The sequence below is a fragment of the Tasmannia lanceolata genome, unplaced genomic scaffold, assembly GCF_043159265.1.
Source record: "Tasmannia lanceolata isolate RefF3 unplaced genomic scaffold, GAP_Taslan_0.1 ptg000037l, whole genome shotgun sequence".
Taxonomy (NCBI): domain Eukaryota; kingdom Viridiplantae; phylum Streptophyta; class Magnoliopsida; order Canellales; family Winteraceae; genus Tasmannia; species Tasmannia lanceolata.
This window is the reverse complement of record NW_027518714.1, coordinates 55504662-55518437: the sequence shown is the minus strand read 5'-3', so window position 1 is coordinate 55518437 and position 13776 is coordinate 55504662. Positions and strand designations below refer to the sequence as shown.

The 13776-nt window shown below is 38.5% G+C and overlaps 2 protein-coding genes across 2 annotated transcripts; one reads left to right on the top strand and one right to left on the bottom strand.

Annotated features, from left to right (window-relative positions):
• Window positions 1-1947: 1947 nt before the first annotated feature.
• Window positions 1948-3715, top strand: LOC143860715 (uncharacterized). The gene is made up of 4 exons (XM_077371509.1): window positions 1948-2065; window positions 2203-2245; window positions 2355-2454; window positions 3409-3715. Exons 2-4 carry the CDS (start codon window positions 2239-2241, stop codon window positions 3497-3499), a joined length of 198 nt encoding a protein of 65 aa, XP_077227624.1. The 5' UTR covers window positions 1948-2065; window positions 2203-2238; the 3' UTR covers window positions 3500-3715.
• A 4910-nt stretch (window positions 3716-8625) lies between these two features.
• On the bottom strand, window positions 8626-12669 carry LOC143861088 (uncharacterized). Its single transcript, XM_077371985.1, has 2 exons — window positions 12562-12669; window positions 8626-10137 (listed from the first exon to the last, which is right to left on the bottom strand). The coding sequence occupies exons 1-2, from the start codon at window positions 12607-12609 to the stop codon at window positions 8767-8769; spliced, it is 1419 nt and encodes a 472-aa protein (XP_077228100.1). The 5' UTR covers window positions 12610-12669; the 3' UTR covers window positions 8626-8766.
• Between the last annotated feature and the right edge of the window lie 1107 nt (window positions 12670-13776).

Genomic DNA, 13776 nt, shown 5'->3' with positions numbered 1-13776 from the left:
CAATTTTACCCTCACCATATTTTGTAAATGACAAAATTCTAAACTCATTTTATTGTGTTTCCGTTTTTTTAACTACGTTTTTTTTTAACCAGTACCATATTAAACTTTGAGTTTTGCCGTCCTGTTTTTTTGCCGAATCACGGTTTGCTAGCTAGGGGTAGGACCCACCCGGTATGAGAAAGGTTTGAAGGGCTTACCTTAACATGTTCCACCAGCTGTGAAGCTTTTAGCGTACCGGTTAGGTACCATCTGACATCCAAACTACTAACAAATACAAACCCACTAACATGTATAACTATCCCAACCCACTAGGGCTGGCAATGGGGCGGGTCGGGGCCGGATGTTGGGGTCCCCTACTCCTTCCCCTCTGCGGGGAATTTTCCCCCTCCCCACTGCGGGGATGGTGGGGAATCCCCCTCCCCTCCCCATGGGGAATATCTAATCTCCATTCCATCCCCTTCCCCGCCCTGCATCTTTCGGGGACAATCACTTTACTTTCTCACTTTACTTTGTTAAATGTTAGGTTTAAAACTAAAGATTTGCTAGGGACAATCACTTCAGGCATGTTGCGGCTTGGCTATTGCATGTGAGAGTAGCCACACAACCCACACATAGGCTAAGATTTTGTCTTATTCATTTTATTAACCTGAGGACAAAGGTGGTTGCTCTCAGATTCATTTAATTGATCAATAGTCCCTAGCAGATCCCTAATTCCCAATCCCATTGCCAAAAAGTACTGTACATGCCACACCATAGGAAGATCCAAACCGTCCATTTGATGGGCGCACCATACTACCATAGGCATAGGATGATCCAAACCTTCCACTTGATGGGCACATTGTAGGATGATCCAAACTGTCCATTTGATGGGCCGCAACGTAAATAGGTTGTGGCCCAAAAATCATTTCCATAGGATAATCCCAACCCTCTAATCTATAGAGGAATTGCATATTATGATACCTTCTATAGATCGGAGGGTTGCAATCATCCTATGGAAATGATTTTTGGGCCGCAATCTATTTACGTTGGGGCCCATCAAATGGACGGTTTGTATGATCTATGGTGTGGCCTGTAAAGTACTTTTAAATTGTAGCCTATCAAATGGACGGTTTGGATCATCCTATGGCGTAGCCCATACATTACTTTTTGAAAAATAATGGACTATACGAGCGCACACCATATAAAATCTCATCACTCATCAGAGAGATATTGCCTTTATTTGGGGGAGGGAGATTTTCAAAGAATTTAATGTTGCCTTACAGTGATGGTTCGATGGAGAAATTTTAGGGATTTCTAAAGGTAATATACTAATATAATGAGGGACAATGCCCAATGGATTATGGGTAAAAGAAAACATAAAAAACTATTTCAGGGACAAAACTGTACTAATGGAAATTATGAAAATTTTGGGAGAATCTTGTAGATATGTTTTGATCCAAGGAGTTTCTAGTAGTTTTCCCAAAAAAAAAAACACTTAAAAAATATAAGAAAAAAATGGCATTAATGTGAGGTGGAGCGGGGCGGGGCCAACTCCATCCCCTTCTCCTCCCCTTCCCTGTACCGGGGGATTTTTTAAATCCCCTTCCTCTTCCTCTTCCCCACTCAAATCGGGGAATCTCCTCCCCAAGCTGGGCGGGGCGGGGCGGATCCCCGCTTTCCCGGGTGAAATTGCCAGCCCAACAACCCACTGCTACCTCCTAACATTAACAAGTCACCCATGAACCCAGTTCCAACTCATGAATGGATCGTGGCTAAGGCATTGATGGATTTGATCTTATAAGTGAATGGATCGTGACTAAGTCTTGGGTGGAATCCACGAGTGTACATATCCCTCGTGGGACCCAATGTGAATCGTCACCCATTGCAAATTATGGGAACCAGTAGGTGTACGGATCATGAGGGGAAGCTGACTTTCGAACCCATTCATATTGGTAAATACACCCTTTTCTTTATCCTACTATCCTTATTTTAGCCCTTGATAGTCCAGAGAATTCGGCCTAGTCTATTCCCGTTCGAAGACTTTGCTAACCGGTAGAGAAGATCTAGATCTCGAATTCCCGATCAGGTCTTCCTTTCTCCACCACTAGAAAAATTTCAATCTCTCTCTCTCTCTCTCTCTCTCTTTTTCTGTTATTTTTTTCCCTATGTTTCTTTTTAGCCCTTGCCCTAGTTTCTCATGGTTGGTTCCTGTTTTATGTTCAGAGGGTTTCTTCCCACCGTTCTTCTTGCAGTTCGAGAATGACCCATATCCTTAAATCTTGTTTTTATTTTCATCTAGGTTTAGCGTTTCTTTTCCTTTTTTAGGGTTTATTCAATCACGCACTTTGATGCAGTTTAACCTTAATTGTTAGTACGCGGTAATCAGAGAGATAAAGATCGTGAAAGGGCACATGGCAGGAAGAACCAAGGCAAGCTTAAAGATGATGGATTGACTCCTGAACAACGCAGAGAGAGGTCTGTTTTTTCTGGGTTTTGTTTGGCATATTGACTCTTTATATGAATTGGGTCTTTTGAATGCTTAGGACAGTTTAATTCGGTTATTTAGTCGGATCGAGTTTATGGGTTTTGTTTGGTATATTGACTCTTTATATGAATTGGATCTTTTGAATGCTTAGGACGGTTTAATTCGGTTATTTAGTCGGATCGATTTTGTGGATTTTGTTTGGTATATTGACTCTCTATATGAATTGGATCTTTTGAATGCTTAGGACGGTTTAATTCGGTTATTTAGTCGGATCGATTTTATGGTTTTTGTTTGGTATGTTGACTCTTTATATGAATTGGATCTTTTGAATGCTTAGGACGGTTTAATTCGGTTATTTAGTTGGATCGATTTTATGGCTTTTGTTTGGTATATTGACTCTTTATATGAATTGGATCTTTTGAATACTTAGGATGGTTTAATTTGGTTTTTTAGTCGGATCGATTTTATGGGTTTTGTTTGGTATGTTGACTCTTTATATGAATTGGATCTTTTGAATGATTAGGACGATTTAATTCGGTTATATAGTCTGATCGATTTTATGGGTTTTGTTTGGTATATTGACTCTTTATATGAATTGGGTCTTTTGAATGATTAGGATGGTTTAATTCAGTTATTTAGTCGGATCGAGTGTATGGGTTTTGTTTGGCATATTGACCCTTTATATGAATTGGGTCTTTTGAATGATTAGAATGGTTTAGTTCGGTTATTTAGTCAGATCGATTTTATGGGTTTTGTTTGGTATATGGACTCTCTATATGAATTGGATCTTTTGAATGATTAGGATGGTTTAATTCGGTTATTTAGTCGGATCGATTTTATGGGTTTAGTTTGGTACATTGACTCCTTATATGAATTGGGTCTTTTGAATGATTAGGATGGTTTAATTTGGTTATTCAGTTGGATCGATTTTGTTTGATGCACAGAGATGCCAAGGCGCTTCAAGAAAAGATGGCAAAGAAAGCTGCGCAAGCTGGTTCCAGTGGGGATGGAGGAAACACAAGCGCGAAGAAATAGCAGCTTTTTTAATTGGATTGAGGTAGAAGATTGGTTTTAATTTATGTGGTCTAGTTAAACTTGTATCTGAATTTTAGCGATATTAAAGGATTATGGTGTTTATCTATGTGCTGTTATGTTTAGGCTATCATTATCATGATGTTGAAACTGTTGGAGAATAATTTGTGTTGGCTATAAAACTTTGCGGGTTATTGAATTTTTAGTATATTACTTTTCTGTGCCCTAGTTTGCATCTGATTTTGTATTCTATCCATTACGGGTAATAACCCCGATCCAAAACATGATGATTGAGACATAGGGCTGAAAGCCAAGTTGTAGATGGTACCACTTGGAGTTGATTTGTATGTCTTAAGGCTGATAATGCTCGAGTTTTTTGTATTTTAAACAGTGTGGTGTCCCATCAGAGTTTGTTGTATCATAAACACTATGATGTTTCATTATTTCAGTTTTGCGTTACATTTGTTTTGTACGATGCAGTGTGATAAACATTCTAATTCCATGAATCTATGTGCATTTGTAATTGAATACTTTTGGTGGGAATAGAGATGGATAATCTCTTGCCCTTCGAAGAAAAAAAGAAGAGATGGATAATCTCGTAGTTGAGGGATATTCCCTCAATGTTATCAGATGGTTGGACGGTAGTTCTCCCCATCCATTGTGATTCTCAAAGCTCCTTGATGAGATCATAGACTGGCTGGAGGGCCACTTGATTCGTTTCCAACATATCAGGAGGTCGGCAAATGGAGAGGCGAATCGATTAGCTCGTGAAGGAGTGTCCACGGCAGGTCTAGAGGTCTTTGATTTTCTACCTCCTTAGGAGGGCTCGTGTCCTTGTATATCGCTTTCATTGTTCTTGTTTCTTTGTTCCCATGACTGGTTCGGTTGTGGTTTGTTTTTTTAAATAAAATCCAAGGCATTTAAAAAAAAAAATGAACGAAAGCTTCTTCTAACTGAGTCGTAGGCATGGTTTAAGCTTCTTCTAATTGAGTCATTGGCATGGTTTAAATTTCCCCGAAAATATTCCTAAATGGCCAAAATATTTCCATTTCCATCCCCACCGAAAAGAAATCTACATGATTTTCCATCACATCATTAATTCCCCAAATTTTGACCAAAATTCTTGAAATTTGACCAAAATTTGATTGAAATTCCCAAAATTCGACCGAAATGACGGAGAGATGTTATTATTTGCATTTGCATTTCATTTCATTTCATTAATGTAGAGAATGATATTTGGTAGGCAACATCGCTGAACTACACAACAAAGTAACCGTATCTTATGCATGGAATGTCATATCGGCATGAGACCATTAATACCTCGCAACTCTATGTGGTATTGACTTAGAGTTGGGGTCCTTAGAGGGGAAACTGGTCATTGCACTTTCTTATACTTCATTACGTTGTACTTCTTCATTGACTTTAGTGTTCTAAACATGCACGACAACACATGTCGCTAAGTGTTCAATGTGATTAAGCCATTATGGATGGTTTTGTTGCTTATGTAATGGTTAAAGATTAAGTATGTATTTATATTTATTCTAGGATCTCTCAAAATTTCATCAGTTGCATATGTTTTGTTTAAAGATTAAAAAATTTCATCATTTGCACATGTTTCCATATGTTTCCGTGATTTTGTAGGATTTCCACCGAAACCAAAATACACCGAAACCAAAATGTTTCTGTTTTTGTGTCGACCGAAACGGAAACCGAAATTTAAAACCTTGGTCATAGGTTCGGTCTTCAAATTTCTGCTATGTACACTATACTAGGTGATTTCAAGAGTTTATATGCTCAGCTCAACTCAACTCAACAAAGCCTTTGTCCCAAATTAGTTGGGTTCGGCTAATGAATCCTTTAGAAAACTTTCATGAAGGAGGTGAAAGGAGCTACCCGGCTCAAATTGACTAAGTCTAATCTTGACACTAGTTGGGTTCCTCTACATGAATCATTTTCTTCCAATCTCTCCTATCCAAGGTCATGTTCTCTGTTATGTTCCTAGCTCTCAAGTCTTTCCTCACTGTTTCTACCCAAGTTGTTTTCGGTCTGCCCCTACCTCTTTTTACTCCATCAACTTGGCACGAGTCACTTCTTCTCACCGGAGCATCCAAAGGCCTATGTTGGATATGCCCAAACCATCTTAAGCGGTGCTCTCTCATCTTCTTCTCAATTGGTGCCACCCCCACCTTTTTACGGATGTCTTCATTTCAAGAGTTTGTATAGAGTTACAAAATCATTTACCTTCCATCTTGCAAATGTTGGCTTCTATGTTCTTGGACAAATGAAACGTTAGCATGCGACAACTACCTTGATAAAATTGCATAGCCAATGACGAAGGACTTGCAATGCTTGTCAATGTTATTGAGTCAGTGATTACGCGTGAGTGGAGGACAACCAAACTGTTGGAAGAGTAGGACCTGCTGCACAACCAATGGTCTCGATGGAGTTTTATGTTTATATTGGCGCTGGTTTTGCATTAATGCATAACACCAGATTTGCATCTATTATCTCATTATTTATATTTTATATTTTGGCGCAGTGGTAAGGTTGCTCCATTGTGACCTAGTGGTCACGGGTTCGAGTCACGGAAACAGCCTCTCTGCAAAGCAGGGGTAAGGGTGCGCACATCTAGCCCTCCCCAGACCCCGCAATGGTGGGAGCCTGGTGCACTGGGCCGCCCTTTTTTCTTTTGGCACTCCACTACTTCCATAAAATCGTGTCACTAACAAGTAACAATAGAACTCTGGAGGTTCTGCAGTTGCACTTGGGCATGATTGCTATATCTAATGTCGGTTGAAGTTCCAGCAACTTACATTGGCATTGCTTTTGTCAACCTTAGACTTAGATGAATTGTGTATACTAGTTGATTTACAGGCGAGGAGATTGTTGATGACTGTTTCAAATTGTTTCTTTCTTCGATCTCTCTATGTTGACGGTTTTATGTACAATTTAGATCCCATGATAGATGGCAAGTACTTGTATATGAGGTTTGTTTTTTGGAAGGTCTATAGAATGCGAGTTGATTTTAAGAAATATCATTTGTGCATCATATACGGGAGGTCTATGTAGAATTCCTGTGAGGTATGCTGTGATACACTCTATCACTCATCAGCTGAGTTTGCAGTAGGCACGTTGTAGCTGGAACCAGATCCCATGTTGAATCAGTTATGTTAGGAATTCAGAGTCACCATGTTTGAATCCTTGTTCTGAACGAAATTGTGCAAGCCCATAAGGTATGCCGGTAGCAATGATGTGGCTGGAGCCGATCCCATGTTGAATCAGTGATATTAGGGAATTCAGAATCACCATGTTAGAATCTATGTTTTGAAGGATACTGTGCATTTTGGTTTTCTTTTCTAAGCTCGCTTACACTAGAGACAGAGAAAAATGAATGGTATGGGGAGTGGTGATCGATACTTGGCATTTATTTGGTATTTCTTTCTGAGAAAAGATTTGAGGAAAAATAAAAACTTGTGAGGGAGGTTATTTAGTTTTTTTTCCCCTTTAAGCATGTTCTCAAGAAAAGTGGAAAGGTGAAAATGGTGCTTTTCATTGTTTCCTTTCTCCATTCTCTTCATGCATGCGGTGACTAGGGTTTCTAACTTGTGTTGTTTCCTTTCTCCATTCTCTCCTTGCATGTGGTGGCTAGGTTTTCTAACCAGTTTATGATGACAGGAATAGCTGGCTGGTTCTATGTGCAAAAGAAATGTGATTCTTCATTTTGTTTTTCCGTTGTATTTAGAGATAAGATGCACATCTCATCCCATGTGTATTTCCCTTAGTTATAGTGGATTTCATGTTTGTCATGCAGCTCATACATGTATCTTAAAATCATATGTTTTTTTCTCTGGATGTGCTTGTCATAGGCTTATTTTCCTCCACTGAAATATAACATTCACCATTTTTGGCTTAACTGAACTTGCACACTCTGGTGCTCGCGGTCTATTGTCACACCATATGATCCCATACTGCAGTATCCGGTATAGGAAGCTTGTGTGCCTATGGATTATGGAAATTTAGGAGATTCAACACCGAAAATAACCATTCAAAAAAAAAAAAACTAGACTGAAATAGTCTAGTTTTTTTTTTTTTTTTGGTTCCCACATCTAGTCCTTAACCTTGTCTGCAATTGCAAGCAGCATTTACCGGTACAACATCTACAGAATAAAAAATGGTGCTGTGGTAATCTGAAAAAACTCGAATATGAGATGGAGTTATGATCTAAGTTGGGGAAGAAGAGAGTATGATACTGTGGATATCAATGAAAAGCGTACCGTGGATGAAGGCACAGGAGTTGTGTACTTGGTCAGGTTTGTGGATTGAAAAGATTTTTTAGAAGGAAAATCAACATTGGGGTTGAAGTTTCTTTTCCAGAGTTGTGGGAATGAACTCACAGGTTTTGGCACCATATCCCATCTTTCAGAAGAATCAGAACTCTATAGGAGAGCTTGAAATCAAACTTCTAAAGGATCTCCTTTACTGGATCCTCTGTTAGTGTCTTAGTATGCAAGTGAGTATTTGATTCCTGGATATTTTGCTCTTTTGCAAAAATTGGAGGAAGAATAGAAGGAAATAAGAAAGCTGAAACCTTCACTGGCTTACTGCAAAGGAGGAAGCAGGGTTGAGCTCTATAATTAAGTGAATAAAAGGCATGGAAAGAGATAGAGATCTGGTTGAACAAAATGAGGAGATCCCAAATGGAGCATTTTTTTCAAGAGTGGTAAAGATGTATTCAAACAGGGAAGGTTGGTCCACACTTAGATGACATTCTTGGAGTCACCTTCTCAAAGGCAGTCCAAATCTCCAATCCTATCTGAGTTTCATAGTGACTAGATGAAAAAAAAAATAAACTCAATTTCTTAGTGACTAGATGACATTCTTGGAGTCACCTTCAATGATTTGCAGCTCGAGGGAAGGTTGGCCCACACTTCTATCAGTAGCTCTTATCGACATGAGCTCAACCTTGTTAGAGTAAGCCACTCTCATCGCCCCAGTATGGTCCCGAATAAGCCCACCCACTCTGGCCGGGTTGGACCCCAAACAGAGTAGCGGATGATATATGTATAGTCATAATTAGTGTCTTATGATTTTGATGATTGCAAATGCCCAAAAATATTGAATTTGGAGGGAAATACCAACTTTATTATTCAAATCAAATAAACATAACCATAGCATAGAAAGTTATAAAGGGTATTAAAATATTAATACCTGCAGAAAATAAATCCATGAAAATTCGCCATCCTCTCCAAATTCTTCAAACAGCAGTTTCATTACCACAGGGACTGAGCGACAGCAGCAAATTCAGACTCCAGGTTATTAAACCGTTCCTTTTCCTTCATTATCTGCTCGCGAATCTTTTCAATTTTGGATTTCCAGTTAGTTATAAGCCGTTGTGTCGATGTGATCTGCCCCTTCGACTTTTCAACTTCTGACCTCAACTCACAGATATGAGTTGACAAAGCTGAAACTTTAGCTTCGGCATCTCGCACTTTACTCTCTTGAGCCCTAGCTTCTGTTTCCAACTCCGCCACCTCTTCTTTAGGAACTCTGTCCCTTTCCATAATTCCTCGAAGGGTATTCATGTGTTCTCGAAGCTTCTCAACATTGTAACCCATACGTTCTAATTCAGACAATTGCTTTTTGAGTCCATCTAATTCAGACCAAAAGCTTTCAGGCTTCAAGTTTCGGATTTTATTCGAGATATTAAGAAAAGCGAAGTAAAGCCCCACCATCATTCCTCGTCGAATCTCATTTCCGTAGTTTGCTAGCGGACGGTAATGTGGAACTTGAGGCACGGCTGTCATGATCTGAGTAGTGAGATTCTTAGCATGGAGAGCCTTCACATCCATAAGCGTTTGCCTAACCTCATTTCCCTTATGTTGATCAACTGCCATATTTTCAAGAATTTGGCAAACTTCTTTACCCTTGCGTTGATCAACTGGAATAATTTCTAAAGTAGGGTGTATTTCGAATTTGGAAGTGTCTTTGGATCCTGAAGCATTCGACGTGTTTATCTTCTTGGACCTCATCAGAGGCAAATCACCATCCCCACCACCATCTGAATCTCTAACCCTCTTCGATGTCGAACCCTTCGAAATTATTTGTAGTTCAGACGATTTCCTGGATCTGTCTCCAAGACTTTCTGAAAATCGCTCAATCGAAACATCATTGCCACGGTTCTGATCATTTGTATTCGTCCTTGGGTCGAATTGGGCAGTTTTTTCTCGACTACAAAGCAAATTCATTGCACTATTAGCCAATTTTAGGGCTAATTCAGTGCCTGGGAAATTGTTCTTGAGGGGATCGAGTATGAAGGTCAGAAGCTGAAATTGGCCTCGTATGGTTGCTTCATCGTCGGAAGGTAAGAGATGTAACATGAAATACCAGCTGCTTGGATCTCTCTCCTTCTTGAGGTTGAGGAGATTGAGTATATCAACCACAAGTCTTATCTGAACAAGGTTTTCCATTGCCGGAAAAGCTTGGATGGCCTCGGTTATCATTCTACGAGCAGTTTTGTAGTCGCCGCTTCTAATGAAAATTTCAGCAAGTTTCTGCAATCTGAGAGGCGGCAACTTGTCTTCATTTGTATCTTCCAGTTTGGCAAAGCGACTAAGTTTTGTCATTTCAGCATTTAATTTCATCTGTGTTTTAGCATTTCAAAGGAGATAGTAATCACTTCGTAAGATGAATTATGGTTTGTTAAACTACAAAGCAGCATGCAAAGGACAACAACAATAGAAGAGGAAAATACCTTCATTCCAACTTCGTAATTCAATTGGGTCTCAGCGAATTAAAGAGCCTCTCATACTTAAAAGAGAAAATGGGAACATAAAGGGCCATTCCTTAATTGAAAATAGAGTCTTTGAGGCAAGAGTTACCGACCCAAAATGACCGAAATGGGGTTTTTTTTTTTTTTAACATCCCCATCGACATAACCGAAACCAAAATGCATATTGAAACCAAAACTCTTAAGTATATTAGTGATATATTTATGTGTTACATAAATATATTTATAAAAATAAAATTTAGTGTACGCATTTCTTTGCATCCCATAGTTCAAAATTCAAAACTTAAGTGCACGCAACATCAAGGCTTTCTGCTTTGATTAGGCATCGACTAAGATGTTTGGATATGATTCATCGCCTAGAATCATGAGGCAATGTCTTAAATATTGCACACTATTTGAACACACACTGACTACTAGCAATTCGATTCAAAATTCGAATGCCATTAACTGCCTGTTGTTCGAAGTAGGCATGACATGGGCACTATTTGGATGCCCCAACTACTAAAGAATTGGGACATGTGAGTTATTCAAATGCTTGGACAACAGTTAGCGAGCGATTGAATCAGAAAACTCATATGTTGTTATGTTAAAGTGACAAAACGGTTATAGACGATTGATCAACAACTACCAAAACTGAAGTGTATAAATAGAAAAGGAGAAGAATCACAGGATCTTAACATATATTGTACTGTTTCTTCTTTTACCTTCGAGTAGTTTGTTACTTAGTCTTCCCATCTCTTTATTCCATGTTTCCTTGTTTCGATGGTGTACGCTGAGACATTTAATGGACGCTGCTTGGAAGAAGATATTCTCTTACATTGTTTTTTTTTTTGGCTGAATTTTCTCTCTTTACACTAGACGAATTATTAAATCATTGTTAAGAAGAAGATTGAACCAATAGTCATTTGATTGTAGAATCAAGTCACATTTTTATTAATTGGAAAGGCATTCGAAGCCTTTGATGGAATGACTCTTCTCTTGTATAAATAGTGGGTAGGATTTTGTGCCGACGACTTTACGTAGAAATATTTATTCGAATTACACAAGAAATGTAGTATGTCCTGAAATATCAAATATGCGGAACATCACATGCTAAGAGACTTTCAATGTTGTCAAACATGTTTGTCTTGCTTATTTGATAGTTTCCAAGTGTGCTTTTGTACTTAGTCTAGCATTTCTTGAATTTTCGTCTTAAATTTCTATCATTTACATATGTTTTCCTACATTTATGTGATTTTACAAGATTTCCAGCGAAATTTCCAACCCAAATCAAAATGTTTCTGTCTTGAGAACTATTTAGCTCAATGTATGGTATGTAAACTAAATAGCATCCAAAATTTTAAAAATATGTGGGTTGCTAGTAAAACGGGAATCTTGTTTGGAAAAAAGCACAAGGCCCTCTTTCATGACAAATGCAAAAAAGGAGAGCATGTATCCCCACAAATGCAAAAAAAGATATGTGAAAATGACCAAGCCTTCGGTCATTTTGCACTGCTGTCTTTATTTTCAGCATGGGATCCCGTTTTAGAAGTGTTTTCCAAAAAATGAAAAAAAAAAAATGTACAGGAAGTCTGACTTTTAATATATACTTTCGCGGATTTACTATGGTCTGTCGCATGTCAGACCAGCGGATTTACTATGGTCTGTCGCATGTCAGACCAGCGAGGCAGCCACCTCGTGAATGATGACAAAATCTGCTGAAAAGTGAGCCAATGGTCCCTAGCAAATCCCATACTTTCAACTGGGATCTAAGCAGTTCAAGAAAAATAAGAAACAAAATTTATTACTAGGATAAATATGTGGTTTATTAGAGAAATTATATTGTGGACGGCCATGCACCCATGTGCGGCCCAAAAATACAGTGGGATCCACATTGTTTGAGTGATCTAAACCATTCATTTGTTGGGCCCTTGTGTAGATTGGGTGTGCCCCGAAATTCTCCATAGGATAATCCTAATCGTCTGATCTTTGCAGGTTTCTATAATGTGCCATCAATTTTAAACCTCCACAAATCTAAGGGTTAAGATCATCCTGTTGGGAAGATTTTCTGGCACACCTTATCTATGTCAGAGCCCTGCAAATGGATGGTTTGGAACACCCAAACAATGTGGGCCCCACTGTATTTTTAGGCAGCATGTGCATGCAATCCAGCCTATAAATTCTCTGTTTATTAATAGAAAAAGCAGCATGCAAATGTAAAGACTTAACAAAAAAAATGGAAAAAGCATTAATCAGGAGAATCTAACTGCATAGTGAAGAGGGAAAAAATAGTACTTACATGATGAATGCCCCCTATTTCTCTTCGAGATACTAAGTGAAATAACATGATGAAAGGTAAGGTATAGACTCAAAATCAACTGAAAAATGGAGTCGTGCTGAGGGCCTGTCCAATGAAAAAAAAAAAAGAATAAGTAAAAAAAAAAAAAAAAAAAGAATAAGTAAAAAGAAAAAAAAAGTGAGGAAGGAGAAAAATACATGCAAACCATTGAAAGAAGAAGAAGAAGAAGAAGAAGAAGAAGAGAAAAATACATGCAAAGCTAGGAAGAGAGGCCATTTCACCTGAAAGATTTACAGGCTTGGAGTATTCACCACAAGTTCCTTAGCAAACACAGTAACTAGGCTCCTGTTTTTCTTTTAAAATGACCAAAATACCCCTGAATAAGAGAGACTAAAATCAGTGCTTATACAAACACATATAAGGAAGACTCAATTGTTTGCCATCTTTAGCAATAAACACAAATCCTTTACATCAGCGAAATAAAAAAAATGTTGGAGGAGGCGGATCGCCTTGCCCGCTCATGAGTTACTAGATTGAGCATGGAGATCTTTGATGAGCTCCCTCCTTAATCTTTTTCTTTTCTTTTGCTCATCTCTGATCAGTTGCAGTTTTTCTCCTTTGTTTTTAATAAAATTCTCACCATTTTCAAAAAAAAAAAAAAAAAAGGATGGAGGAGAGTCTGGCTAGGGAAAGGTGACCTGCCTGATTCACTGCCTGATTCAGAAGAACTCTTCAACTAGTAAGAAAATGGATTTTTTTGCGGCTAACTTTTTCGATAGTCCGCCGACAATATCATCTGCAAAAGAGAAAGAGATTGAAAATCCTAGACCTCTCAGCTCTATTTCTCTCCTTCTCTCTCACTTTTTCAAAGAAGTTAGAGATTTTAAGCTGGAATGAGAGGAGAACACAGAAAAAATGTTAATGGTATGCTTTATTTATATTCAAAATCTACGTTGGATGCGCCATTTCTCCAGTTCATATTGTACACGTGGTGACCGAAGAGGAAAATGCGGCATCTCCGTATTATTAGAGAAATACAAAGTTGAACTTGCAAAATTCCAGCTCATTGTATCTGTATCACGCGAATATTTTTAAATTTTTAACGCCATTATAAATGCAATTTGGTGACATGGATCCAACGGGGGGGTGTCCTTGCACCGTGGTTTTGCAAGGGCGACCTTCAGCTTCGCAACCCCCTAATCATTATCATTATTA

Coding starts and splice junctions, on each gene's coding strand:
- LOC143860715 (XM_077371509.1), top strand. Junction 2,455..3,408: donor CCTGAACAACGCAGAGAGAG/GTCTGTTTTTTC, acceptor TTTGATGCACAG/AGATGCCAAGGCGCTTCAAG.
- LOC143861088 (XM_077371985.1), bottom strand. CDS start 12,609: ATGTTATTTCACTTAGTATCTCGAAGAGAAATAGGGGGCATTCATCAT. Junction 10,138..12,561: donor AAATAGGGGGCATTCATCAT/GTAAGTACTATT, acceptor GCTAAAACACAG/ATGAAATTAAATGCTGAAAT.